Source organism: Cherax quadricarinatus, chromosome 9, assembly GCF_038502225.1.
Source record: "Cherax quadricarinatus isolate ZL_2023a chromosome 9, ASM3850222v1, whole genome shotgun sequence".
In the NCBI taxonomy this organism is placed as follows: Eukaryota; Metazoa; Arthropoda; class Malacostraca; order Decapoda; family Parastacidae; genus Cherax; species Cherax quadricarinatus.
Genome location: NC_091300.1, coordinates 54,683,608 through 54,709,840, shown reverse-complemented (window position 1 = coordinate 54,709,840; position 26,233 = coordinate 54,683,608). Strand labels below are relative to the sequence as shown.

General features: G+C 44.5%; 1 protein-coding gene across 3 annotated transcripts in view; it reads left to right on the top strand.

Annotated features, from left to right (window-relative positions):
* Positions 1-26,233, top strand: part of LOC128686037 (dual oxidase maturation factor 1) — a 255,893-nt gene that overhangs the window by 173,477 nt on the left and 56,183 nt on the right. For all 3 annotated transcript variants that reach the window (XM_070083436.1, XM_070083434.1, XM_070083435.1), the window contains exons 10-11: positions 3,498-3,606; positions 9,054-9,082. In XM_070083436.1, the coding sequence (XP_069939537.1) occupies positions 3,498-3,606; positions 9,054-9,082 (138 nt within the window). The remainder of the gene's footprint in view (positions 1-3,497; positions 3,607-9,053; positions 9,083-26,233) is intronic.

Genomic DNA, 26,233 nt, shown 5'->3' with positions numbered 1-26,233 from the left:
AATTCCAGGAGAAATCTTGAGAAAATTGACCACTGTGTGGAAAATCTCCCAACTCCTGCCCCAAACATCTTACTACTAGGAGATTTCATCCTGAGACACCTAAAATGGAGGGGTATAGCAAACAATGTTTTAGCAGAGATCACCCCGGGAGGCAGCTCAGATGAAAATTCACACACACACTAACTATCAAATCTCTGCACCAAATTCACCTTAAACCAGCAAATTCTAGAGCCTACAAGACTGGAAAATATGCTGGACCTCATCTTCGCTAACATTGATGATCTGATACGTAATATAACTGTATCAAAGACAATACACTCAGATCACAACATAATAGAGGTACAGACATGTATGCACAGGGCTCCGGACCAGCAAAATGTGAGCAGTCGTGAAGGTCTCTTCACGAAATTCGATTTCAAAAACAAAAACATACAATGGGATCAAATAACCCATGTCCTAAATGAAACAAGCTGGGAAGATATCCTAAACAACACGGATCCGAACATTTGCCTTAAAAAAATGAATTCTGTGGTTCTTGAGGTCTGCTCAAGATACATTCCATTAAGAAAAATAAAGAGAAGTTGTAAACTAGAAAGAGAGAAACATTCCCTATACAGACGAAGGCGAAGAGTCACAGAGCTGCTGAGTGGGGTCAATATATCTGAAATACGAAGAGAGGCGCTAGTCAGTGAAATTGCAAATATCGAACTTAAGCTGAAGGAATCTAACAGGAGACAAGAATCACAGGAAGAAATAAAAGCCATAAAGGAAATTGATGAAAGCCCAAAATACTTCTTCTCTTATGCCAAATCTAAAGAAAAAATAACATCCAGTATTGGGCCCCTGCTTAGGAGGGATGGGACATACACAGATGATAGCCAAGAAATGAGTGAGATACTAAAGTCCCAATATGACTCAGTGTTCAGCAAACCACTACCCACTCTAAGGGTCGACAATCCAAATGAATTCTTTATGAACGAAACCCAAAATTTGGTCATCCCAAAAGTCTCGGATATTATTCTAACTCCACAAGACTTTCAAGAGGCAATTAATGACATGCCCATGCACTCTGCCCCAGGCCCAGACTCATGGAACTGTGTTCATCAAGAACTGCAAGAAGCCCGTATCGCGTGCCTTCAACATTTTATGGAGAGGGAGCATGGACACAGGGGTCATCCCACACACACTAAAAACAACAGACATAGCCCCATTCCACAAAGGTGGCAGTAAAGAAATTGCAAAGAACTACAGATCGATAGCACTAACATCCCATATCATAAAAATCTTTGAGAGGGTTCTCAGAAGCAAGATAGCCAACCACCTAGATACCCATGAATTATACAACCCAGGGCAACACGGGTTTAGATAAGGTCGCTCCTGCCTGTCCCAGGTACCCACTATGACAAGGTCCTCGATGCTGTAGAGGATAAACAAAATACAGATGTAGTATACACGGACTTTGCAAAAGCTTTCGACAAGTGTGACCATGGTGTAATAGCACACAAAATGCGGGATAAAGGAATAACGGGAAAAGTTGGTAGATGGATCTATAACTTCCTGACAAATAGAACACAAAGAGTAATAGTAAACAGAGTAAAGTCCCAGGCAGCCATGGTAAAGTTCTGTTTCACAAGGCACAGTACTCGCTCCCATTCTATTCCTCATTCTGATTTCTAACATAGACAGATATGTAAGCCATAGCTCCATGTCTTCCTATGCAGATGATACCCGGATTGCCATGGCAGTGACTTCTGTCGAAGACACAGCGAGACTCCAAGCGGACATGAACCAAATCTTCGTCTGGGCCACTCAAAACAGTATGAAGTTCAACGAGGAGAAATTTCATCTACTCAGATATGGGAAACTTGAAGAAATTAAAAATGTGTCAGGGTATACAACAAATTCTAACCATACAATAGAGCGGAAAAGTAATGTGAAGGACCTGGGAGTGATAATGTCAGAGGTTCTCGCCTTCAAAGACCACAACAATGTATCTACCTCATCCGCTAAGAAAATGATAGGATGGATAATGAGAACCTTCAAAACTAGGGACGCCAAGCCCATGATTAGTCTCTTCAAATCGCTTGTGCTCTCTAGGCTGGAATACTGCTGTACACTAACGTTCCCCGTCAAGGCTGGCGACATTGCAGACCTGGAGAGTGTACAAATAACTTTCACGGCACTCATAGTGCGATAAGGCACCTAAATACTGGGAACGGTTGAAGGTCCTTGATCTGTATTCCCTGGAACGCAGACGGAAGAGATACATGATAATATACACATGGAAGGTCCTTGAAGGATTGGTACCAAACCTGCACAAGAAAATCACTCCATATGAAAGCAAAAGACTCGGCAGGAGATGCAACATTCCCCCGATGAAAAGCAGGGGCGTCACGAGTACACTGAGAGACAACACAATAAGTGTCCGGGGCCCAAGACTGTTCAATTGCCTCCAGCATACATAAGGGGGAGTACCAATAGACCCCTGACTGTCTTCAAGAAGGTACTGGACAGGCACCTAAGTCAGTACCTGACCAACCGGGCTGTGGTTCGTACGTCAGCTTGAGTGGGGCCAGCAGTAACAGGCTGGTTGATCATACCCTCATCCACCATGAGACATGGTCTCAGACCGGGCAACGGGGGCGTTGACCCCCGAAACCCTCTCCAGGCAAACTCCAGGTAAACAGCACTAACATAATAAAAATTAAAATAATGACTCTAAAAATAAAAAAATAAGAAAATTAAAGCTACAATGATAATAGATATTATAAGAAACATTGTAGGAGCTCTGAGGAATATGGGAGCCAAGTGGCGGAGTAATGGAGATCACTGGAGGTTGCTGTGACAAGTGTTGGTGACTGAGGAGGTACAGCAGACGTGATGCACCACCTGGGGAGGTACAAGAGACGTGATGCACCACATGGGGAGGTACAGCAGACGTGATGCACCACCTGGGGAGGTACAAGAGACGTGATGCACCACCTGGGGAGGTACAGCAGACGTGATGCACCACCTGGGGAGGTACAGCAGACGTGATGCACCACCTGTTGCTCTCTCTTTATTATCCATGTTATTGTTGGTATTATTTCCATCATTTGGTCTTCAGTGGGGACAGGTAAGGATGCTGTTGTTCAGGTCATCTGAGGTGTGATGTCAGCTCACTTCCGGTAAGACAGCGACTGAGAGAACGTCTTCTCTCTCTGACTTGGCAGGACACGACCAGTGTGTTTACGAACATATATTATTATTACTAGTATTGTTGTTATTAATGCCAATATTTATTATTACTGTTATTATTACTACTACTATGACTACTACTATTACTACTATTTTTATTACTTATTACTATTGTTGTTTATTATTTAAACAACAAAAAGGGGAAGGGGCTGTTTAACTTGGGTTAAACTACAACAAATAATTTAAGACCATAACGCTTCCCCCTTCCCCCCCAAAAATAATAATCAACGGTGTCTTAAACGATGAACTTTGTGGTTCAGGGTCGTGTGGTGACACTGCTGCGAGGTCGAGGTACTACCAAGAAATATAACAAGAAGGTGAACTATCCCAGCTACAGCAACAAGGCCTTCTCTCCCAGCACACCTCTCCGTGAGTCTATGTCAAAGTTCTCCTTGTACCGGAGCTCATTTGCTGGAATACGACACAGTAATGCTGTCAATGGCGTTTTATTGATGAGGTCAGTGGCAGACCTACATTTCTGTGGCCCTGAAGCTTGAATTGTTAATGGGGGGCCCCATCGCAACCCCTCATACAGTAGACCTAAAAAAATTAAGTAATGTGGACTACAGTCGAAGTTGGGGCCCCTTCGGGATTAAGGGCCCTGGATGAGGTCACCTGGTGGGCGAAACGTCTTCTCAGTAAAACGCCATAATCCGCATGTCTTGATAACATGTTGATATGCTATACCACAGATATTAATGAAGTGCCTCTGTCTGTGTCTGTCTGTCTGTCTGTCTGTCTGTCTGTCTGTCTGTCTGTCTGTGTCTGTCTCTCTCTCTCTCTCTCTCTCTCTCTCTCTCTCTCTCTCTCTCTCTCTCTCTCTCTTATTGCTCTAACTTGCTTGCCTGTTTGTATCTAAGCTCTCTGTGTCTGACATGTCTGTCTCAATCACTTATGTGAGTCTAACCTCCGCCTCTGCGTCTGACATATCTATATTTCCGCGACTTGCTGTACTATGTTTAACATAGCTGTCTGTGTCTTACTTAATTATCGGTGCTTCTTTAACTTGGTTCTCACTTAATTATTCATAAACTTACTAATTTCCACTAATCAAGTTTTTTTTTCCAGGGACAGTGTCATGCGATGGTTACCATGGCCTCATATGGTAATTATAATGGTAAATGTTATGTGGTGGTCGCCTTAGTGTCAAGTGTTGCTCACTACTGTTAGCGTTATGTGTTGCTGACTACTGTTAGTGTCATGTGTTGCTGACTACTGTTAGCGTTGTGTGTTGCTGACTACTGTTAGCGCCATGTGTTGCTGACTACTGCTAGTGTCATGTGTTGCTGACTACTGTTAGTGTCATGTGTTGCTGACTACTGTTAGCGTTGTGTGTTGCTGACTACTGTTAGCGCCATGTGTTGCTGACTACTGTTAGTGTCATGTGTTGCTGACTACTGTTAGCGTTGTGTGTTGCTGACTACTGTTAGCGCCATGTGTTGCGGACTACTGTTAGCGTTATGTGATGCTGACTACTGTTAGCGTTATGCGTTGTTGACTACTGTTAGCGTCATGCGTTACTGACCACTGTTAGTGTCATGTATTGCTGACCACTGTTAGTGTCATGTGTTGCTGACCACTGTTAGTGTCATGTGTTGCTGACCACTGTTAGTGTCATGTGTTGCTGACCATTGTTAGTGTCATGTGTTGCTGACTACTGTTAGCGTTGTGTGTTGCTGACTACTGTTAGCGTTATGTGTTGCTGACTACTGTTAGTGTCATGTATTGCTGACAGCTGTTAGTGCCATGTGTTGCTGACCACTGTTAGTGTCATGTGTTGCTGACCACTGTTAGTGCCATGTGTTGCTGACCATTGTTAGTGTCATGTGTTGCTGACTACTGTTAGCGTTGTGTGTTGCTGACTACTGTTAGCGTTATGTGTTGCTGACTACTGTTAGTGTCATGTATTGCTGACAGCTGTTAGTGCCATGTGTTGCTGACCACTGTTAGTGTCATGTGTTGCTGACCACTGTTAGTGCCATGTGTTGCTGACCATTGTTAGTGTCATGTGTTGCTGACTACTGTTAGCGTTATGTGTTGCTGACTACTGTTAGTGTCATGTATTGCTGACAGCTGTTAGTGCCATGTGTTGCCGACTACTGTTAGCGTTATGTGTTGCTGACCACTGTTAGTGTCATTTGTTGCTGACCACTGTTAGTGTCATGTATTGCTGACAGCTGTTAGTGCCATGTGTTGCTGACCACCGTTAGTGTCATGTGTTGCTGACCACCGTTAGTGTCATGTGTTGCTGACCACCGTTAGTGTCATGTGTTGCTGACCACCGTTAGTGTCATGTGTTGCTGACCACCGTTAGTGTCATGTGTTGCTGACCACCGTTAGTGTCATGTGTTGCTGACCACAGTTAGTGTCATGTGTTGCTGACCACCGTTAGCGTCATGTGTTGCTGACCACCGTTAGTGTCATGTGTTGCTGACCACTGTTAGTGTCATGTGTTGCTGACCACTGTTAGTGTCATGTGTTGCTGACCACTGTTAGTGTCATGTGTTGCTGACCACTGTTAGTGTCATGTGTTGCTGACCATTGTTAGTGTTATGTGTTGCTGACCACTGTTAGTGTCATGTGTTGCTGACCACTGTTAGTGTCATGTGTTGCTGACCACTGTTAGTGTCATGTGTTGCTGACCACTGTTAGTGTCATGTGTTGCTGACCACTGTTAGTGTCATGTGTTGCTGACCACTGTTAGTGTTATGTGTTGCTGACCACTGTTAGTGTCATGTGTTGCTGACCACTGTTAGTGTCATGTGTTGCTGACCATTGTTAGTGTCATGTGTTGCTGACCACTGTTTGTGTCATGTGTTGCTGACCATTGTTAGTGTCATGTGTTGCTGACCACCGTTAGTGCCATGTGTTGCTGACCACTGTTAGTGCCATGTGTTGCTGACCACTGTTAGTGTCATGTGTTGCTGACCACTGTTAGTGCCATGTGTTGCTGACCACTGTTAGTGCCATGTGTTGCTGACCACTGTTTGTGTCATGTGTTGCTGACCATTGTTAGTGTCATGTGTTGCTGACCACTGTTAGTGCCATGTGTTGCTGACCACTGTTAGTGCCATGTGTTGCTGACCACTGTTAGTGCCATGTGTTGCTGACCACTGTTTGTGTCATGTGTTGCTGACCATTGTTAGTGTCATGTGTTGCTGACCACCGTTAGTGTCATGTGTTGCTGACCACTGTTAGTGTCATGTGTTGCTGACCACTGTTAGTGTCATGTGTTGCTGACCATTGTTAGTGTTATGTGTTGCTGACCACTGTTAGTGTCATGTGTTGCTGACCACTGTTAGTGTCATGTGTTGCTGACCACTGTTAGTGTCATGTGTTGCTGACCACTGTTAGTGTCATGTGTTGCTGACCACTGTTAGTGTCATGTGTTGCTGACCACTGTTAGTGTCATGTGTTGCTGACCACTGTTAGTGTCATGTGTTGCTGACCACTGTTAGTGTCATGTGTTGCTGACCATTGTTAGTGTCATGTGTTGCTGACCACTGTTTGTGTCATGTGTTGCTGACCATTGTTAGTGTCATGTGTTGCTGACCACCGTTAGTGCCATGTGTTGCTGACCACTGTTAGTGCCATGTGTTGCTGACCACTGTTAGTGTCATGTGTTGCTGACCACTGTTAGTGCCATGTGTTGCTGACCACTGTTAGTGCCATGTGTTGCTGACCACTGTTTGTGTCATGTGTTGCTGACCATTGTTAGTGTCATGTGTTGCTGACCACTGTTAGTGCCATGTGTTGCTGACCACTGTTAGTGCCATGTGTTGCTGACCACTGTTAGTGCCATGTGTTGCTGACCACTGTTTGTGTCATGTGTTGCTGACCATTGTTAGTGTCATGTGTTGCTGACCACCGTTAGTGTCATGTGTTGCTGACGACTGTTAGTGCCATGTGTTGCTGACCACTGTTAGTGCCATGTGTTGCTGACCACTGTTAGTGTCATGTGTTGCTGACCATTGTTAGTGTCATGTGTTGCTGACCACTGTTAGTGTCATTTGTTGCTGACCACTGTTAGTGTCATGTGGAAGGTCCAACTATGTACTGGAATTATGTTGCATGTTTAGCTCTTGCTTATTTTAATATCTTAGTATCAGTGTGGTCATCCATTTTATCAATCCTCAGTCTTATTCACGTCCTTCTCTAGTTCTTTTCCATAGTTTTATCCACGTTTTCCCCATGTTTTATACAAACTGATATCCATCTCTCTCTTTATGTTGTCCTCATTGACATCTATATCACCTTTGTTTTTATCTGTTTGGGATTTCCATCCTTTTTCGCACGTTTATGCTTTTATGTGTTTTTTATGCACTTCGTTATATGTAATAGTGTAATATTTGCTATCGTCTTTCTGAGGCCCGTTGTTTATGTTATTTGAGTTGTTAAACATGTTATTGACGTTTCTATAGTTTTATACTGACTCAAACTTTTCAATAAGAAACATCAGGTTTGAAATCAAACTGAAGAGGAATTCTCTGGTTATCTCAGAGGCAAAAATATCTTAAACCTCACCAGTATGTTTACCAGCGTAGAGTGGTGAAAATAATTACAACTGGAGCTCGGAAATTGTCATATGGAAATAATGTCAAATATGCCTTTTTTGTCTGTCAAAAAAGCAGTTGGGACCATCACAGGCTAATATAAATATTTTCCTAAGCAAAATTTATCATCATCTAAAGTTTAAGTAGGTATGTAAGTAATTAAGTGAGACTTAAGTGTACATTATATAGATTTAACCTAAGGTAACCCGTTAAAATCAAACTGATTTTCTTTTTTTACCAGAATCGGCTCAAGTTATTTCAGGAAAATCTATTTGATTAAAAATTAGTATATTAAAACCTCTCACAACCAGAAAATATGGTAAAACTTACACTCAGGAAAACTCAACAAACCTAAAAGTTTAATAAAGCAGATTAGAAGAATTAATATGCAGTTATTCCACAGAGTCCAAAAAAAACTGCACCTAAACGACCTGAAGCCAAAAAGTTTTTCACGTATTTCGTAAGACGAATCAGCCATTAAGTATTGATACTGTTCACCATTGTTGTGTTTTATTCAATGGGAAGTGCTAACCTGTAGAGGTCACACAGCACCTGTGCGATGTGATGCTAAGGAAAGATATGTCCAGTTTCTTGGATCAAGAGCTTCTCACAAACATCATGGCAAACAAATGTAATAATGTAAAATAATAATATACCATTTCGAGATTAAAAGTGGCAAAATTTGTATATTATGTATCCAGTTGTTTAACGAAACCTACGTAAGATAGGAACACTAATTCATATGAAACCATTGTGTAAATAAGAGAGAGACAGACAGACACAGAGAAAGGAGGATCTCCCCTCTTCAAAATCATTATTAGAGTGTTATCGTCCTGGCAAGGAAGCAACTCACAACACTGGATTAACTCAACTAAACCATACCACGGGTGGGGTTTGATCCCGCGGTCAGAGAGTCTCAAAACTCCAGACCGTCGCGTTAGCCACTGGACCAGCTGGTCCAGTGGCTAACGCGACGGTCTGGAGTTTTGAGACTCTGACCGCGGGATCAAACCCCACCATGGTATGGTTTGTTTGCACTCGTGTCATTACGATTTCGTGAGTCATGTTAACTCAATTTAGTTACCTAAGCTGGGTCACCAGAGGCAGCAACAACAGTGTTGTTTCTTCCGATCAATTTACCTAATTGAATGACCTCTTTAATTTCAGTTGTACATAATCATGTTAATATTTGCAAATGTAATTAATCGTTATATTATAATTCTCCTACTTTAAATGATAAACTTTTGTTTATTTATTTTCCAGGTAATCGTCATCTGGTTCCTGATTATCAAGTAAGACTGAATTTACAGTAAACATACCTTAAAGTACTTATCCTACCCTTGCTGGTATATCTGAGTGTTGCGTTATCCTACCCTTGCTGGTATATCTGAGTGTTGCGTTATCCTACCTTTGCTGGTATATCTGAGTGTTGCGTTATCCTACCCTTGCTGGTATATCTGAGTGTTGCGTTATCCTACCCTTGCTGGTATATCTGAGTGTTGCGTTATCCTACCCTTGCTGGTATATCTGAGTGTTGCGTTATCCTACCCTTGCTGGTATATCTGAGTGTTGCGTTATCCTACCCTTGCTGGTATATCTGAGTGTTGCGTTATCCTACCCTTGCTGGTATATCTGAGTGTTGCGTTATCCTACCCTTGCTGGTATATCTGAGTGTTGCGTTATCCTACCCTTGCTGGTATATCTGAGTGTTGCGTTATCCTACCCTTGCTGGTATATCAGAATGTTGGGTTATGCTATCCTTGTTGATATATCTGAGTGTTGGGTTATGCTACCCTTGTTGATATATCTGAGTGTTGGGTTATGCTACCCTTGTTGATATATCTGAGTGTTGGGTTATCCTACCCTTGTGTCAGGCTGAAGACCAGCCTACTACATGGTTAAGCTACCATAGCTTAACGATGTAGAAGGCTGGTAGACAGCAACTCTGGAAAGGTAATTTACTAACCTAGCATAAGTTTGATACACCGAGAAGTGTATGTCTGTCAGTGTATATTCTGTGTGTACTTCATTTATTACGTATCCCCAACAGAGAAGCTTCAACAGTGTTCTTAATTTATTCTTTAATAGTTATTTCTTCAAATATTCAGAAAATCCACACATGGAGATTAGTGATATAAAATACCGATTGGATGGAAAAAATAAACAAATGCAGTATATTGCGGTATATAGGATAGCATTATATTACATTTGTGGGTATTTTTTCGAAGCCACACATAGACAAACTTATTACATTTCTGTCACACTAGATAATGGTTCTACTTGGACCGAAACGTCGTCATAATTTGCAGTCTCCTATGAGCGGGTTATTTTGCTCATAACTCGAAGACCTCAGTCAGTGACTTCAGAATTATCAAGGATGACAAGCGAAATCGTGAAGTGTTCCACATTTTTTACGAGGTCTGGTCTTGAACCAGGCAGCGGGGGCGTTGACCCCTAGAACCCAGTCCAGGTATACTCCATGTATGGTCAATAGGGGCAGATTTTGGAACTGGCATGTACAGGTGTCCTACCTGGAGTGAACCTAGAGGGGGTTTCGGGGGTCAACGCCCCCTCGGCTCTGTCTGTGACCAGGCCTCTGGTCGCAGCATCCTGGAATAGCTAGAACTCTAAAATTCTTAACAGCGTACCTTGGAATCCTCAAGAAACAATGCCCCGAAATTCAACGAGGACTTAGAGTAAAATGGGCACATGTATTGGTATATATGTGGCCATGTTTACTTCTGAGCGACTTTAGTAAATAATGGCGGATGTGTCTTAGTGCCAGGATGGTGCTCGTTAAGTTCCTTTTTTTTTTTTTTTTTTTTTTGCTTGCAGGCAATTCTTTTGGATGCAGTAAAGTAGATTATCTTTAAATCTGTGAAATCGTTGTCATAACTGGATAATGACTCGTCTGATCGGCTTCAGATTTTCTCCACTGGTGTGATTTCTTGTACTCAAGGTTAATGCTATTATTGTATGGCGTAATCTCAGGTGATTTTATTGAATAAATGGCAGCATTTATATTCTGTAACTTAACAATGATTCGGCTGATAGGTTTTAAACTATAAATTGAGAAGTATTCTGTAAGAATGATGATGTCTTATAAGATTAGTGGGAGTTGGTTCAAGGTTGAAACTTTGTACTGAATCTTGGTATCACTGAAAACATATTAATTACTGGAGAATGCCTTTTCTGATCCGTTGTTTGGCTTTATTATACTCTAGCGCTCACTTTAAGCTCTGTAAATTTCAATATAATAATTTTGTTAAACTGCTTCCTATGTAATAACTAGAGAATGGTTCTGCTGCTCGGCTTCAAACGCTAAACACTTGTCTCTCTTAACTGGAAGTATTTTTGTAATTTTGGCGGCCATTATGGTTGGCAGCTAATTAATTTTCCTAAATTTTTTTATTAAACTATTTTTATGGGATTTTCCTTACAAGATTGTACGAAAATCGAAAAAGAATTTGAACTAAAGAAAAATTTTTTGAAAAAAAAAGTATTTCGCATTTTTAGTGAGTTATTTTCTGAACATTTCTCATTAAATATTTTCTTACTCCAAAATATTCGATTATAATTCTTACAATGTCTTATTGCTGAGCTGGAAATTATTAACAGTGGTGCACTGTATCAAGGGTAAGTGTATATTATATTACTGTTTTATTAACGATGGTGCACTGTATCAAGGGTAAGTGTATATTATATTACTGTTTTATTAACGATGGTGCACTGTATCAAGGGTAAGTGTATATTATATTACTGTTTTATTAACGATGGTGCACTGTATCAAGGGTAAGTGTATATTATATTACTGTTTTATTAACGGTGGTGCACTGTATCAAGGGTAAGTGTATATTTAATATAATATACACTTACCCTTGATACAGTGCACCATCGTTAATAAAACAGTAATATCTGTTTTATTAACGATGGTGCACTGTATCAAGGGTAAGTGTATATTATATTATTGTTTTATTAACGATGGTGCACTGTATCAAGGGTAAGTGTATATTATATTACTGTTTTATTAACGGTGGTGCACTGTATCAAGGGTAAGTGTATATTATATTACTGTTTTATTAACGGTGGTACACTGTATCAAGGGTAATTGTATATTATATTACTGTTTTATTAACGGTGGTGCACTGTATCAAGGGTAATTGTATATTATATTACTGTTTTATTAACGGTGGTACACTGTATCAAGGGTAAGTGTATATTATATTACTGTTTTATTAACGGTGGTACACTGTATCAAGGGTAAGTGTATATTATATTACTGTTTTATTAACGATGGTACACTGTATCAAGGGTAAGTGTATATTATATTACTGTTTTATTAACGATGGTACACTGTATCAAGGGTAAGTGTATATTATATTACTGTTTTATTAACGGTGGTGCACTGTATCAAGGGTAAGTGTATATTATATTACTGTTTTATTAACGGTGGTACACTGTATCAAGGGTAAGTGTATATTATATTACTGTTTTATTAACGATGGTACACTGTATCAAGGGTAAGTGTATATTATATTACTGTTTTATTAACGGTGGTGCACTGTATCAAGGGTAAGTGTATATTATATTACTGTTTTATTAACGGTGGTACACTGTATCAAGGGTAAGTGTATATTATATTACTGTTTTATTAACAATGGTACACTGTATCAAGGGTAAGTGTATATTATATTACTGTTTTATTAACGGTGGTGCACTGTATCAAGGGTAAGTGTATATTATATTACTGTTTTATTAACAATGGTACACTGTATCAAGGGTAAGTGTATATTATATTACTGTTTTATTAACGGTGGTGCACTGTATCAAGGGTAAGTGTATATTATATTACTGTTTTATTAACGGTGGAACACTGTATCAAGGGTAAGTGTATATTATATTACTGTTTTATTAACGGTGGTACACTGTATCAAGGGTAAGTGTATATTGTATTACTGTTTTATTAACGATGGTGCACTGTATCAAGGGAAAGTGTATATTATATTACTGTTTTATTAACGATGGTGCACTGTATCAAGGGTAAGTGTATATTATATTACTGTTTTATTAACGGTGGTACACTGTATCAAGGGTAAGTGTATATTATATTACTGTTTTATTAACGATGGTGCACTGTATCAAGGGTAAGTGTATATTATATTACTGTTTTATTAACGGTGGTACACTGTATCAAGGGTAAGTGTATATTATATTACTGTTTTATTGACGGTGGTACACTGTATCAAGGGTAAGTGTATATTATATTACTGTTTTATTAACTGTGGTACACTGTATCTGGGGTGTGTATTATAGTGCTCTTTTATTAATGGTTTTACACTATCTGGGGTGTGTATTATAGTGCTGTTTTATTAATGGTGGTACACTGTATCTGGGGTGTGTATTATAGTGTTGTTTTATTAATGGTGGTACATTATATGGGGTGTGTATTATAGTGCTGTTTTATAAATAGTGGTACACTGTATCTGGGGTGTGTATTATAGTGCTGTTTTATTAATAGTGGTACACTATCTGGGGTGTGTATTATAGTGCTGTTTTATTAATGGTGGTACACTGTATCTGGGGTGTGTATTATAGTGCTGTTGTTTTGCCTGGCTGGACAATGGGCAATGTTACACAGGCTATTCTCAGATTATTTTCCCTGCACTAAACATTCCCTTTATAAACAATAACATTACCAAGCTCTTCAGAAGACTGGTAATGTTAATGCAGTGTGTGGGTTCTATTTTGTCACTAACTTACCAAGTGATATAAGATTATTATATTTTACTACATTATTTTGCCTTGATGCTGGTGAGAGGATCTTAAAAATGAACTGGATAGATATTTTTCTTTATGTATTGAGATGAACTTGCCTAGTATGGGCCCATAGACCTGCTGCAGTGCTCCTCCTTTCTTATGTTTTTAGAAATTGGACTTGACCTCCTTTTGCTTGAATCGAATCTGAATCCATAACTTTCTACAGTCAAAATGATGGAATCTGTGAAATTATTATTATTATTATTATTATTATTATTATTATTATTGTTATTATTATTATTATTATTATTATTATTATTATTAATTATTATTATTATGACAGGGAAGGGGAAATGGGAAGAGGGATGGAAGGCATTCAGGATTAATTTAGGGAATTGGAGGACAGATCTAATTCCCTAGATCAAGAGCCCCTCACCGGCATCAAGAAACATAACTTGATGGGGGGGGGGTCCATGCAATAACAGGAGAATGCCCCTTCTTGTCGGTTTTAAACTTGTATTACTGATGGGTTTGTCTCAATGGAAACTTTACTTTGATTCTAGGTTGTCCGAGTTTATTTTGCCAATTTTAGTAATGAAATTGGTTGTCGTGAAATAGCTAGACAATGTCTCATCTGATCAGGAAATAAATCACATTATTTGACTATATCAGGTTATCCTTTGTTAAATTTACATAATGTTCTTTATGCATTCTTATTGTACCCATAAATGTAGCTTGTGTTGGTCTCAGTTTATTTTATTTATACTAGAAACTGGCAGAATTAAAATACTGATTTTCCTGCGACTTTCTGAGTGTTTTATCTAGCTACCTTCACTTTTCAACGCTAATAGCTTGATTATTCAAATTCTGCCTGGCGTCTAGCTTAATGTACTGGTATATTTTAGGATACTAGTCTCTGATACAACAAGTGAATTCCTATTTAGTTTGGCTTCAAAGACGATGTTTCTTAGTGGAAGGTTTGTATTAGTTTAGAGCTGAATGTGTTCTGATTTCCTTTTTGTATTGACAAAAAAGAAGATATGTTAGTGTCCGTGTGGTAACTTGTTAATGCCATATATGATTGATTTCAAATATTTAATACTAATATTTATGTGCATTATAAACTTATGGCACACTCTACATTAATCTTTTCACGTGTACTAACGTACACGTGATACGTTTCTTGAGTAGCACAAGTGACCGAAATACATGTAGTTATTTTAGAGACTAAAGTATGTTTGATGGTGAGCAGGTTATACGTAGCCTTGGTTATCCTTTGTGTAGTCGCCAGGTTATAATTCCAGTTAACCAACTTGCCACCCATTTATAGCTATACACCACTATGTGAAGAAATATATTTTGTTCGTTTGGCTTAGCATTATCTCTCTTCCTCTCTCTTTTTATTTTTAATATACCGGCCGTCTCCCAGAGAGGTAGGGTGACCACCAGTAAAGCAAATACATTCACGGTATTTCATTCAGTCACTGCTTTGACAGAATTTTTCAGAAATCATAGCTCAGATTACGCTACCACCTCAACAACCCCTCAGTTACGACTGAGGGGTTTATCTTATGGAAGATGGACCTATTTGCCCACAAGTTCTCTCCCATTAATCTGAATACACTTACTTCCTTTATCCTTCCTACCTTCAAACTGGTAGTCACTCTTAAACTGCCTAGACTGTATTTCTCTCATCACCAACCTTTGCAATTTCTCATCAGAACCTTCCAAAAGAATTGTGTCATCGGCAAAGAGCAAACTGTGACAATTATCAATGTACAATGAATTAGTTATCATTTAATTCCACACTTCTCTCAACGCCGTAGCACTTGCTTGTTTTAAAACCTCTTTTAATATGCTGAATAACTGTGGTGACATTACACTCTCTAAGAATTACTGTTTCTGAGGTATACCTTCATCTCTACTGCATGCCCTAACCTAAACCTCACTATTTGAATAGAAACTCTTGCTTCTCTTTATATGTCGCATCGTTACTCTATGAGCCCAATCATATGCCTTTTTAAAATCCATAAATGCGAGGTAATATTTATGTTTATGTCTCACTGTAAACACCTGGATTACCCATTCTCTCCCCTTCCAAAATTCTCCTTGTTCCATTGACTATTTGTTTGCCTTGTACATAATAAATGTGGTACCTATGTATAAAATGGGAGATGAGTCGTTAGCTTCGAGTTTAGACCAATTAACCTAACCTAGAGTGTGGAAAAAATGATAGAATTAATAGCTGTAGAGGCTATTCGAAGAAATATTGAATGACATAAACTGATCAAAGTATATTGGCACCGTTTTACAAAATGGTGATCTGCATTAGAAATTCACTGATATTGTGTGTAGGGAAACAGTAAGGATTCTGACAGAGTTCCACATCGGAGATTGTTGAGGAAAGTATAGGCACACGGAATAGGTGGGAATTTTTTTTCCTAGATAGAGGCGGAGTTGACAAGGGCTTCACAGTTTGCAAAATTGGGGAGAATCAGAGTTGGGACGCGTCACCAGCGGTGTTCCACAGAGGTCAGTCTTGGGCCCCTTTTTGTTTACATTATAAATAAACGACATAAATGAGAGAATAAATAGCGACGTAAGCAAGTTTGCCAATGATACTAAAGTACGCCGTCAGATTAATTTGAAGAGGACAGTAGAACGTTACAGAAAGATCTGGATAGGTTGATACAGTGGCCGGAGAAGTGGTAGATGTAATTTTATGTAGAGAAATGTTCGTAAATCTGAGGAAGGAGCATAGCCATACCTTCTTCAGTAGAGTATAGAGGAGACCTACTATGTACGAGAAACATTTCTGAATATAAATAACTAACTGTTGCTAGTGTGTCTTAATTTGCCAGTACAGTAAAATATTAGCATATTCACTTCTACACTTTAAAAGCGTCTCACAAGCTATATTTTTCTAACTTACCAGATTCTTTAGCTCATTATTACAACAGTCATCCCATCCCACTTGCACTTACCATCCTTCTCATCCCACTTGCACTTACCATCCTTCTCAGCCCACTTGCACTTACCATCCTTCTCATCCCACTTGCACTTACCCTTCTCCCCATTCCACTTGCACTTACCATCCTCCCCATCCCACTTGCATTTATCATCCTCCTCATCCCATTTGCTCTTACCCTTCTCCCCATCCCACTTGCACTTACCATCCTCCCCATCCCACTTGCACTTACCATCCTCCCCATCCCACTTGCACTTACCATCCTCCCCATCTCAATGGCACTTACCATCCTCCCCATCCCACTTGCACTTGCACTTCTCCCCATCCCACATGCACTTACCATCCTCCCCATCCCACTTGCACTTACCATCCTCCCCATCCCACTTGCACTTACCATCCTCCCCATCCCACTTGCACTTGCACTTCTCCCCATCCCACATGCACTTACCATCCTCCCCATCCCACTTGCACTTACCATCCTCCCCATCTCACTGGCACTTACCATCCTCCCCATCCCACTTGCACTTACCATCCTCACAATCCCACTTGCACTTACCATCCTCCCCATACCACTTGCACTTACTATCCTCCCCATCCCACTTGCACTTACCATCCTCTCCATCCCACTGGCACTTACCATCCTCCCCATCCCACTTGCTCTTACCATCCTCCCCATCCCACTTGCACTTACCATCCTCCCCATCCCACTTGCACTTACCCTTCTCCCCATCCCACATGCACTTACCCTTCTCACCATCCCACATGCACTTACCATCCTCCCCATCCCACTTGCACTTACCATCCTCCCCATCCCACTGGCACTTACCATCTTCCCCATCCCACTTGAACTTACCATCCTCCCAATCCCACTTGCACTTACCATCCTCCCCATACCACTTGCACTTACCATCCTCCCCATCCCACTGGCACTTACCATCCTCTCCATCCCACTGGCACTTACCATCCTCCCCATCCCACTTGCATTTATCATCCTCCCCAACCCACTTGCATTTACCATCCTACCCATCCCACTTGCTTTTGCCATCCTCCCCATCCCACTTGCATTTACCATCCCATCCCACTGACACTTACCATCCTCTCCATCCCACTGGCACTTACCATCCTCTCCATTCCACTGGCACTTACCATCCTCCCCATCCCACTTGCATTTATCATCCTCCCCAACCCACTTGCATTTACCATCCTACCCATCCCACTTGCTCTTGCCATCCTCCCCATCCCACTTGCATTTACCATCCTCCCCATCCCACTGGCATTTACCATCCTCTCCATCCCACTGGCACTTACCATCCTCCCCATCCCACTGGCACTTACCATCCTCTCCATCCCACTGGCACTTACCATCCTCCCCATCCCACTTGCATTTATCATCCTCCCCATCCCACTTGCATTTACCATCCTCCCCATCCCACTGGCACTTACCATCCTCTCCATCCCACAGGCACTTACCATCCTCTCCATCCCACTGGCACTTACCCTCCTCTCCATTCCACTGGCACTTACCATCCTCTCCATCCCACTGGCACTTACCATCCTCCTCATCCCACTAGCATTTATCATCCTCCCCAACCCACTTGCATTTACCATCCTCCCCATCCCACTTGCTGTTGCCATCCTCCCCATCCCACTTGCATTTACCATCCTCCCTATCCCACTGGCACTTATCATCCTCTCCATCCCATTGGCACTTACCATCCTCTCCATCCCACTGGCACTTACCATCCTCTCCATCCCACTGGCACTTACCATCCTCTCCATCCCACTGGCACTTACCATCCTCGCCATCCCGCCTGCTCTTGCCATCCTTCCTTTCCCACTTGCATTTACCATCCTCTCCATCCCACTGGCACTTACCATCCTCTCCATCCCACTGGCACTTACCGTCCTCTCCATCCCACTGGCACTTACCATTCTCTCTATCCCACTGGCACTTACCATTCTCTCCATCCCACTGGCACTTACCATCCTCTCCATCCCACTGGCTTATTACAATCCTCTCCATCCCACTGGCACTTACCATTCTCTCCATCCCACTGGCACTTACCATTCTCTCCATCCCACTGGCACTTACCATCCTCTCCATCCCACTGGCACTTACCATCCTCTCCATCCCACTGGCACTTACCATTCTCCCCATCCCACTTGCTCTTGCCATCCTCCCCATCCCACTGGCTCTTGCCATCCTCCCCATCCCACTTGCATTTACCATCCTCCCCATCCCACTGGCACTTACCATCCTTCCCATCAAACTGGCATTTACCATCCTCTCCATCCCACTGTCACTTACTCTCCTCTCCATCCCACTGGCACTTACCATCCTCTCCATCAAACTGGCACTTATCATCCTCTCCATCCCACTGGCACTTACCATCCTCTCCATCCCACTGGCACTTACCATCCTCCCCATCCCACTGGCACTTACCATCCTCCCCATCCCACTTGCACTTACCATCCTCCCCATACCACTTGCACTTACCATCCTTCTCATCCCACTTGCATTTACCATCCTCCCCATCCCACTTGCATTTACCATCCTCCTCATCCCACTTGCACTTACCCTCCTCCCCATCCCACTTGCACTTACTATCCTCCCCATTCCACTTGCACTTACCATCCTCCCCATCACACTTGCATTTATCATCCTCCTCATCCCATTTGCACTTACCCTTCTCCCCATCCCACTTGCACTTACCATCCTCCCCATCTTACATGCACTTGCCCTTCTCCCCATCCCACATGCACTTACCATCCTCCCCATCCCACTTACACTTACCATCCTCCCCATCCCACTGGCACTTACCATCCTCCCCATCCCACTTGCACTTACCATCCTCAAAATCCCAGTTGCACTTACCATCCTCCCCATACCACTTGCACTTACTATCCTCTCCATCCCACTTGCACTTACCATCCTCTCCATCCCACTGGCACTTACCATCCTCCCCATCCCACTTGCTCTTACCATCCTCCTCATCCCACTTGCATTTATCATCCTCCCCACCCCACTTGCACTTACCCTTCTCCCCATCCCACATGCACTTGCCCTTCTCCCCATCCTACATGCACTTACAATCATCCACATCCCACTTGCACTTACCATGCTCCCCATCCCACTGGCACTTACCATCCTCCCCATCCCACTTGCGCTTACCATCCTCCCCATCCCATTTGCACTTACCATCCTCCCCATACCACTTGCACTTACCATCCTCTCCATCCCACTGGCACTTACCATCCTCACCATCCCACTGGCACTTACCATCCTCCAAATCCCACTTGCATTTACCATCATCCCCATCCCACTGGCACTTACCATCTTCATCCCACTGGCACTTACCATCCTCTCCATCACACTGGCACTTACCATCCTCTCCATCCCACTGGCACTTACCATTCTAATCATCCCACTTGCGTTTATCATCCTCCCCAACCCACTTGCATTTACCATCCTACCCATCCCACTTGCTCTTGCAATCCTCCCCATTCCACTTGCATTTACCATCCTCCCCATCCCACTGGCACTTACCATCCTCTCCATCCCACTGGCACTTACCATCCTCTCCGTCCCACTGGCACTTATCATCCTCTCCATCCCCCTGGCACTTACCATCCTCTCCATCCCACTGGCACTTACCATCCTCCCCATCCCACTGGCACTTACCATCCTCCCCATCCCACTTGCACTTACCATCCTCCCCATACCACTTGCCCTTACCATCCTCCCCATCCCACTTGCATTTACCATCCTCCCCATCAAACTAGCATTTACCATCCTCCCCATCCCACTTGCATTTATCATCCTCCTCATCCCACTTGCACTTACCCTCTTCCCCATCCCACTTGCACTTACTATCCTCCCCATTCCACTTGCACTTACCATCCTCCCCATCACACTTGCATTTATCATCCTCCTCATCCCATTTGCACATACCCTTCTCCCCATCCCACTTGCACTTACCATCCTCCCCATCCCACTTGCACTTGCCCTTCTCCCCATCCCACATGCACTTTCCATCCTCCCCATCCCACTTGCACTTACCATCCTCCCCATCCCACTGGCACTTACCATCCTCCCCCATCCCACTTGCACTTACCATCCTCACAATCCCACTTGCACTTACCATCCTCCCCATACCACTTGCACTTACCATCCTCCCCATCCCACTTGCTCTTACCATCCTCCCCATCCCACTTGCATTTATCATCCTCCCCACCCCACTTGCACTTACCCTTCTCCCCATCCCACATGCACTTACCATCCTCCCCATCCCACTTGCACTTACCATCCTCCCCATACCACTTGCACTTACCATCCTCCCCATCCCACTGGCACTTACCATCCTCAAAATCCCACTGGCACTTACCATCCTCCCCATCCCACTTGCATTTATCAGCCTCCCAACCCCACTTGCATTTACCATCCTCCCCATCCCACTTGCACTTACCCTTCTCCCCATCCCACATGCACTTACCATCCCCCCCATCCCACTTGCACTTACCATCCTCCCCATCCCACTTGCACTTACCATCCTCCCAATCCCACTTGCACTTACCATCCTCCCAATCCCACTTGCACTTACCATCCTCCCCGTACCACTTGCACTTACCATCCTCCCCATCCCACTGGCACTTACCATCCTCTCCATCCCACTGGCACTTACCATCCTACCCATCCCACTTGCATTTATCATCCTCCCCAACCAAGTTGCATTTACCATTCTACACATCCCACTTGCTCTTGCCATCCTCTCCATCCCACTTGCATTTACCATCCTCCCTATCCCACTGGCACTTACCATCCTCTCCATCCCACTGGCACTTACCATCCTACCCATCCCACTTGCATTTATCTTCCTACCCAACCCAGTTGCATTTACCATTCTACACATCCCACTTGCCCTTGCCATCCTCTCCATCCCACTTGCATTTACCATCCTCCCCATCCCACTGGCACTTACCATCCTCTCCATCCCACTGGCACTCACCATCGTATCCATCCCACTGGCACTTACCATCCTCTCCATCCCACTGCCACTTACCATCCTCTCCATCCCACTGGCACTTACCATCCTCCCCATTCCACTTGCATTTATCATCCTCCCCAACCCACTTGCATTTACCATCCTACCCATCCCACTTGCTCTTGCCATCCTCCCCATCCCACTTGCATTTACCATCCTCCCCATCCCACTGGCACTTACCTTCCTCTCCATCCCACTGGTACTTACCATCCTCTCCATCCCACTGCCACTTACCATCCTCTCCATCCCACTGGCACTTTCCATCCTACCCATCCCACCTGCTCTTGCCATCCTTCCTATCCCACTTGCATTTACCATCCTATCCATCCAACTGGCACTTACCATCCTCTCCATCCCACTGGCACTTACCATCCTCTCCATCCCACTGGCACTTACCATCCTCTCCATCCCACTGGCACCTACCATCCTCCCCATCCCACTTGCTCTTGCCATCCTCCCCATCCCATTGGCTCTTGCCATCCTCCCCATCCCACTAGCATTTACCATCCTCCTCATCCCATTGGCACTTACAATCCTCCCCATCTCACTGGCACTTACCATCCTCTCCATCCCACTGGCACTTACCATCCTCTCCATCCCACTGGCACTTACCATCCTCTCCATCCCACTGGCACTTACCATCCTCTCCATCCCACTGGCACTTATAATCCTCTACATCCCAAAGGCACTTACCATCCTCCCCATCCCACTTGCACTTACCATCCTCCCCATCCCACTTGCACTTACCATCCTCCCCATACAACTTGCACTTACCATCCTTCTCATCCCACTTGCATTTACCATCCTCCCCATCCCACTTGCATTTACCATCCTCCCCATCCCACTTGCATTTATCATCCTCCTGATCCCACTTGCACTTACCCTCCTCCCCATCCCACTTGCACTTACTATCCTCCCCATTCCACTTGCACTTACCATCCTCCCCATCACACTTGCATTTATCATCCTCCTCATCCCATTTGCACTTACCCTTCTTCCCATCCCACTTGCACTTACCATCCTCCCCATTCCACTTGCACTTACTATCCTCCCCATCCCACTTGCACTTACCATCCTCTCCATCCCACTGGCACTTACCATCCTCCCCATCCCACTTGCTCTTACCATCCTCCCCATAACACTTGCATTTATCATCCTCCCCACCCCACTTGCACTTGTCCTTCTCCCCATCCCACATGCACTTACCATCCTCCCCATCCCACTTGCACTTACCATCCTCCCCATCCCACTGGCACTTACCATCCTCCCCATCCCACTTGCACTTACCATCCTCCCAATCCCACTTGCACTTACCATCCTCCCAATCCCACTTGCACTTACTATCCTCCCCATTCCACTTGCACTTACCATCCTCCCCATCACACTTGCATTTATCATCCTCCTTATCCCATTTGCACTTACCATCCTCCCAATCCCACTTGCACTTACCATCCTCCCAATCCCACTTGCACTTACCATCCTCCCAATCCCACTTGCACTTACCATCCTCCCCATACCACTTGCACTTACCATCCTCCCCATCCCACTGGCACTTACCATCCTCTCCATCCCACTGGCACTTACCATCCTCCCCATCCCACTTGCATTTATCATCCTCCCCACCCCACTTGCATTTACCATCCTCCCCATCCCACTTGCATTTACCATTCTCCCCATCCCACATGCACTTACCATCCTCCCCATCCCACTTGCACTTACCATCCTCCCCATCCCACTGGCACTTACCATCCTCCCAATCCTACTTGCACTTACTATCCTCCCAATCCCACTTGCACTTACCATCCTCCCCATACCACTTGCACTTACCATCCTCCCCATCCCACTGCCACTTAAAATCCTCTCCATCCCACTGGCACTTACCATCCTCCCCATCCCACTTGCATTTATCATCCTCCCCAACCCACTTGCATTTACCATCCTACCCATCCCACTTGCTCTTGCCATCCACCCCATCCCACTTGCATTTACCATCCTCCCCATCCCACTTGCACTTACCATCCTCTCCATCCCACTGGCACTTACCATCCTCTCCATCCCACTGGCACTTACCATCCTACTCATCCCACTTGCATTTATCATCCTCCCCAACCCACTTGCATTTACCATCCTACCCATCCCACTTGCTCTTGCCATCCACCCCATCCCACTTGCATTTACCATCCTCCCCGTCCCACTTGCACTTACCATCCTCTCCATCCCACCAGCACTTACCATCCTCCCCATCCCACTTGCTCTTACCATCCTCCCCATCCCACTTGCATTTATCATCCTCCCCACCCCACTTGCACTTGCACTTCTCCCAATCCCACATGCACTTACCATCCTCCCCATCAAACTTGCACTTACCATCCTCCCCATCCCACTTGCACTTACCATCCTCCCAATCCCTCTTGCACTTACCATCCTCCCCATACCACTTGCACTTACCATCCTCCCCATCCCACTGGCACTTACCATCCTCTCCATCCCACTGACACTTACCATTCTCCCCATACCACTTGCATTTATCATCCTCCCAACCCCACTTGCATTTACCATCCTCCCCATCCCACTTGCACTTACCCTTCTCCCCATCCCACATGCACTTACCATCCCCCCCATCCCACTTGCACTTACCATCCTCCCCATCCCACTTGCACTTACCATCCTCCCAATCCCACTTGCACTTACCATCCTCCCAATCCCACTTGCACTTACCATCCTCCCGGTACCACATGCACTTACCATCCTCCCCATCCCACTAGCACTTATCATCCTCTCCATCCCACTGGCACTTACCATCCTACCCATCCCACTTGCATTTATCATCCTCCCCAACCCACTTGCATTTACCATTCTACACATCCCACTTGCTCTTGCCATCCTCTCCATCCCACTTGCATTTCCCATCCTCCCCATCCCACTGGCACTCACCATCCTCTCCATCCCACTGGCACTCACCATCGTATCCATCCCACTGGCACTTACCATCCTCTCCATCCCACTGCCACTTACCATCCTCTCCATCCCACTGGCACTTACCATCCTCCCCATCCCACTTGCATTTATCATCCTCCCCAACCCACTTGCATTTCCCATCCTACACATCCCACTTGCTCTTGCCATCCTCCCCATCCCACTTGCATTTACCATCCTCCCCATCCCACTGCCACTTACCTTCCTCTCCATCCCACTGGCACTTAACATCCTCTCCATCCCACTGGCATTTACCATCCTCTCCATCCAACTGGCACTTACCATCCTCTCCATCCCTCTGGCACTTACCATCCTCCCAATCTCACTGGCACTTACCATCCTCTCCATCCCACTGGCACCTACCATCGTCCCCATCTCTCTTGCTCTTGCCATCCTCCCCATCCCATTGGCTCTTGCCATCCTCCTCATCCCACTAGCATTTACCATCCTCCTCATCCCACTGGCACTTTCCATCCTCCCCATCTCACTGGCACTTACCATCCTCCCCATACCACTTGCACTTACCATCCTCCCCATCCCACTGGCACTTACCATCCTCTCCATCCCACTGGCACTTACCATCCTCCCCATCCCACTTGCATTTATCATCCTCCCCACCCCACTTGCATTTACCATCCTCCCCATCCCACTTGCATTTACCATTCTCCCCATCCCACATGCACTTACCATCCTCCCCATCCCACTTGCACTTACCATCCTCCCCATCCCACTGGCACTTACCATCCTCCCAATCCTACTTGCACTTACTATCCTCCCAATCCCACTTGCACTTACCATCCTCCCCATACCACTTGCACTTACCATCCTCCCCATCCCACTGCCACTTAAAATCCTCTCCATCCCACTGGCACTTACCATCCTCCCCATCCCACTTGCATTTATCATCCTCCCCAACCCACTTGCATTTACCATCCTACCCATCCCACTTGCTCTTGCCATCCACCCCATCCCACTTGCATTTACCATCCTCCCCATCCCACTTGCACTTACCATCCTCTCCATCCCACTGGCACTTACCATCCTCTCCATCCCACTGGCACTTACCATCCTACTCATCCCACTTGCATTTATCATCCTCCCCAACCCACTTGCATTTACCATCCTACCCATCCCACTTGCTCTTGCCATCCACCCCATCCCACTTGCATTTACCATCCTCCCCGTCCCACTTGCACTTACCATCCTCTCCATCCCACCAGCACTTACCATCCTCCCCATCCCACTTGCTCTTACCATCCTCCCCATCCCATTTGCATTTATCATCCTCCCCACCCCACTTGCACTTGCACTTCTCCCAATCCCACATGCACTTACCATCCTCCCCATCAAACTTGCACTTACCATCCTCCCCATCCCACTTGCACTTACCATCCTCCCAATCCCTCTTGCACTTACCATCCTCCCCATACCACTTGCACTTACCATCCTCCCCATCCCACTGGCACTTACCATCCTCTCCATCCCACTGACACTTACCATTCTCCCCATACCACTTGCATTTATCATCCTCCCAACCCCACTTGCATTTACCATCCTCCCCATCCCACTTGCACTTACCCTTCTCCCCATCCCACATGCACTTACCATCCCCCCCATCCCACTTGCACTTACCATCCTCCCCATCCCACTTGCACTTACCATCCTCCCAATCCCACTTGCACTTACCATCCTCCCAATCC